The sequence below is a fragment of the Oncorhynchus masou genome, chromosome 25 (assembly GCF_036934945.1).
Source record: "Oncorhynchus masou masou isolate Uvic2021 chromosome 25, UVic_Omas_1.1, whole genome shotgun sequence".
NCBI lineage: Eukaryota > Metazoa > Chordata > Actinopteri > Salmoniformes > Salmonidae > Oncorhynchus > Oncorhynchus masou.
In genome coordinates, this window is record NC_088236.1 from 25,361,234 (window position 1) to 25,366,203 (window position 4,970).

Here is a 4,970-nt window from a genome sequence, read left to right on the forward strand (position 1 = left end):
GTTGTAATTGAGCAGATTTCAGATTTGGCGCATGTTTCATTTCTATTCACTGGCCCTCACGTTTGGCTTGGTTTCTAACTTAAGGTGAATGGTATAGCTAACGTAACGTTAGCTACGAATTGTCATGCCGGTATATGCTCATGCTTGCGTGTACACTTTCTCCAGTCATTTTAAGGTGTTTTGTCAATTCTGTGAAATGCCTAATTAACTTGTCTGTTGAAATGTCCGTTTTTACCTGCACACTTGTGCTGTTATGTTACCAAGTTGCAGAAATGTTCATGGCATGCCAGTGTTGTAGTGGCAAGCAATCATCCATTGATGGGGCCTGCTGATTTTTGGTCTATAATTTGACCATAGTTTACAGCCAAGTATTTTGGTTACCCGTTCTTGACTATCTGAAGCCATAATGTTCTTAGCGGATAGGTTTGGTGTGTTAACATCAGGCTAGCTGTCACGTTCTGTTTCAGCATCATATTGAAAGTAGCTAACTAACCAGCATCAGTCATTCATGATCCACTAGTAATGAGTGTTCGACCATGGAATTACTACAGTCTTATAAATCTATATTAGAGCAATATTTATATTGTAGAACTATCCATGGGTTTAACCCATTCTGTTCCCTGTCTCCCCAGATGGCAGAGGGAGACAAGAAGGTGGCCAAGAAGGCTCACTGCAGCCGGAACCCTGTCCTGGCCAGGGGCATCGGTCGCTACTCTCGCTCCGCCATGTATGCCCGCAGGGCCATGTACAAGAGAAAGACCAAGACCACTGAGACCAAGGTGAGAGAGGAGGCACACCGACTGGGGGAAGCGGTCAATTTGGTTCTCTAGATTGAACCTGATAAACTTGTTTGGACCCCAGGAAGAGTAAGGCAGCAGCTAATGGGGATCCCTAATAAATACTAACAGGTTAAGGGTTGATTAAAAACTAGATGTTGGATAATGTCGAGTCATTTGTGTAGTGTACGGAAAGCCTCAACATGTGCTTGTTTTAGATTGAGAAGAAGCTGAAGGTCAAGACCCCATCCACCATCACCAAGACTGTTGGCGGTGACAAGAATGGAGGCACTCGTGTTGTAAAGATGCGCAAAATGGTGAGTCTTTAGCTCACTCAAACATGGTTTCCTATATTGTGGTTGGCATCAAGTTTCTCTTGGGTCGTTGTAACCATTGCTGGATTTTGTAGATCACTACCACATTCAGCAGATGAAGATTCCGGTTTGAGACAGATTTGGTCTGTCGTATACATAAAAGGCTGATTTTTACTTTTCATCTGTTCAATATACTGCATACAGTTGGGTCTGGTAGCAAGATGTGGCTTTGCTTAATTCTACACTTGTGAAGTTGTGTAATATCCCTTGACTCGTTTGCTCCCCAGCCCCGTTACTACCCCACAGAGGATGTGGCCCGTAAACTGAAGAACCATGGTAAGAAGCCCTTCAGCCAGCATAAGAGGAACCTGCGTGCCACCATCACCCCAGGAACCGTGCTTGTACTGCTCACTGGACGCCACCGCGGAAAGGTTAGATTGCATGCATTAATACTCATGCATGCACACACATTCATGTGTCATTGAGTCATACCGGATCATACCGTAACCTCACTCCAGCCCCACCACCTTAAACTGTCCTTGTCCTGCTAACTGGATGCCAGTGCAGGAAGGTGAGAACCCTCATGGCCAAACTCATGACACTGCTCTTACTCATAAATATCTGTTGCTTTCACACACTGAAGCTTACTCACTGTATAATTATTTTGCAAACAATAATATTGCAGATTGTGTGCTGTGCATATGAATTTAAACCCCTTGTTGCTCTGCTGCCCTTTTGTGCCCTACATGTGATAAGCTGCCTGATACTCCCTCACTGACAAATCAGTTCACCTTTTGCCCACACATAGAAACACGCACACATACAAGCCTCACACAGGCATATTGCTGGCATACTACAGTAGTTCCCACACACAGGACTGCGCCCACACACTGAATTCACCCAGCAGGTCCTGCTGCTATGGTGTCAGCTTTTAAGTGAGGCTCAATTGCCAGAGGACACTCGCAGCATTGTATTGGGAGCACATAAATGTGTAAAGTGGAACATTTCCATTAAACTCAAGTTGATGAACATCTGAACAGATTTGTTAAAGATTTATGTAATGCGTTTCCCTATACATTTAAATGGGCAGTGTCCTAGTACAATTTTTGTGGATAGTTTTGTTATTGTTAATGCTCTTTATTCTAAGCCACAAGTTTGATGGTTTCAGCTGTGGCACTTGATTTTACCAGTAAGAATCCGGTAGGTTTACGCTAGGCTGGAACTAAGCCTATATGCCCTGTTTCAGGATCAGGGCTGGTGATCTACTGCAGCATGTACATATGGTAGATATTGTCCTGTGCAATCCAGTGACTGTCTCTTCTCTCTCCTCTCAGCGTGTTGTGTTCCTGAAGCAGCTCTCCAGTGGTCTCCTGCTTGTAACTGGTAAGAACAACCAGTGCTTTCTTTGAAATATTCTTATTCATCACCGTGGTTTGGAAAAACAAGTGTTGCATTTTCAGAATGGCCAGTGAGATTTTATTTCACATTCATGTCTGTGCAGCTGCAGTACCTCATCATACCTACCTTGATGTGATGTTTTGAAAATATGCTCTTCTTGCTATTTCAGTTGTAATTCAATCCCCAACTCGCACTCCAACTTTTAGGTCCCTTGGCCCTGAACCGTGTCCCCCTGCGCAGGGCACACCAAAAGTTTGTCATCGCCACTGCAACCAAGGTTGACATCTCTGGCATGAAGATCCCCAAGACACTGTCAGACGCCTACTTCAAGAAGAAGAGGCTGAGGAGACCCCGCCACCAGGAGGGAGAGATTTTTGACACAGAGAAAGAGGTAAACCCCACATTAGACATACACAACCTATACACACATGCACACTTTCTGGGATTTACAAACTATTGGGAGGGAGTAGAGGTTAGGGGTAACTATTGAAGGTTGTCATTGGACTGGTAGCGTACAGGCAGTGTGCGCATAATAAATCGGGGTAGGCAGCTAGATTAAGCTGTGGATGGTCGACGGGCAGTAACATAATTATAATAACTGGGCCACTGCAAATTGACCACAAAAAGATTGCATTTTAAAATAACAATTTTATACCTTGATTACATTTAGACACAATCACCTTTCCTTTTTAAAATGTATTAGTGGGAATACTTGAACAGATTTCCTAAATAAAATATTTTTAGCTGGATTCCTGGTGTTTTGTATTTTCTTGCCAGCTGGTTTTGGCCTGCGGACCCTGTTGCCGAACCCTGTACAAGATGAGCAATATGTGTATCCAAATCCCTCATTCCTTAGAATGTTATTTGACGAATAGTCAGTTTATCCAGATGGCTCTACTCTTTCACTTGGGAGGGGGTATTTTGTTCAATAAATGGTAGATAACTACTTTCCTCCTTGGTTGTGGCTAAACTAGGTTGTAAATAGAAAATGCTTTTAATTGGTAGGCCACAAGCTAAAGTTGTCTGACAATCTCTTTTCCCCCTGTTACAGAAGTACCAGTTGACAGAGCAGAGGAAGGAGGACCAGAAGATTGTAGACTCTCAGCTGCTACCCCTCATTAAGAAGGTTCCCCAGCTGAAGGGCTACCTGCGCTCCTCTTTCTGCCTCTCCAACGGTGTCTACCCTCACAAACTGGTTTTCTAAATGTTGTAATAAAGAGTACCACCACAGTCCTATCCCACCTTCTGGCTGTATGTGTTGAAGTTGACATTTTCAATCAATAGACCTTCAATCTTTTGGGGGTGTCCTGGTAGACTCCCTGCAGCACCCTTGTAATTCAAAACTCAATGGGGTTGTGGCAGGCCATGGCATTCAGGGAGCGTCAGGTGTTTGGTTGCTGCCATTGAAGTCTGTAGTATTGTCTACCAAATCAGTTTCCAGTTGGCTTTCATTCACTGGTATAGATTGAAGAGCTTTGTCAATTGATACAAGTACTCATGATTAAACTGACTACATTAACCTCCCATACAAGGATGTTGGGACAGGTACATGCAAAACCGTAACTCTTTCCATCTTGCCTTTGTATAGTTTAACTTGGGCCATACGAGTTACGGACCTTGTTTCTAGGTCTGGACACTACCAGTCGCTGGCTTCTCTAAATTAGCACACATGCCCTCGATGTTTATTCGAATTACTGTCCATAAAAATTGAGTATTGGGTTTCTAAATAAACTTCCTAAATGGAGGATATGAGTTGCCGGTCATGTTAGCACAAACCTATCCAATTTCAGCTAAGTACATTGTGGCATCAGATTGCGTGTAAACAAAATGGTTAACGAGGCCCGAGTACCCGGTCTGAATGTTTTAGGTCGACCAGGGATCCTATAAATCTTATGGTTTGGCCCAAGTTAAACTACTGCGATAGAAAGATAATTGTGTTGGTATGGGTCATAGCCCTGGTTCGACTAGAACGAAACCGAGCTGACAGGTTAAAAAGCTGTCGTTCTGCCCCTGAACAAAGCAGTCAACTCACTGTTCTTAGACGTCATTGTGAATAAGAATGTGTTTACTAGCCTAGTTGAATAATTTAAAAGAAATCCGTTCTCGCTGCTGTAGCCATCTAATCCGCACAATTGCTGTACTCGGAAACCGTACAGCGCAAAAAAAAAAAAAAAAAGTAAGATTTTACGCGTTGCCTTTAGAGCCCTGGTGGCAGTGTATGAACACGATTTTATGGATTATTTTGGAAAAGAGCCCTGTATCCCATGTGATCTTTGACATTTACCTTTATGGTAAAGTGAGTGAGGTGAGAATTGTCACCCACCGCATGTAGTGTCTGGTTATCATTAATAAAATGGCCTCTTACACAATCAGTGCTGTTATTCTATCAACTTGGACAATCCACCTCGTGACAAGCTAGCATCATAGCACAAATTAAAGGATTAAACATAAGTACCTAAAATAAAGTACTCCAAAAGATAAA

At 43.0% G+C, this 4,970-nt stretch overlaps 1 protein-coding gene across 1 annotated transcript; it reads left to right on the forward strand.

Annotated features, from left to right (window-relative positions):
- The first annotated feature begins 605 nt into the window (after positions 1-605).
- LOC135513963 (large ribosomal subunit protein eL6-like) lies at positions 606-3,718 on the forward strand. Its single transcript, XM_064937011.1, has 6 exons — positions 606-779; positions 995-1,093; positions 1,378-1,521; positions 2,425-2,473; positions 2,695-2,879; positions 3,540-3,718. The coding sequence occupies exons 1-6, from the start codon at positions 633-635 to the stop codon at positions 3,690-3,692; spliced, it is 777 nt and encodes a 258-aa protein (XP_064793083.1). The 5' UTR covers positions 606-632; the 3' UTR covers positions 3,693-3,718.
- Positions 3,719-4,970: the final 1,252 nt, after the last annotated feature.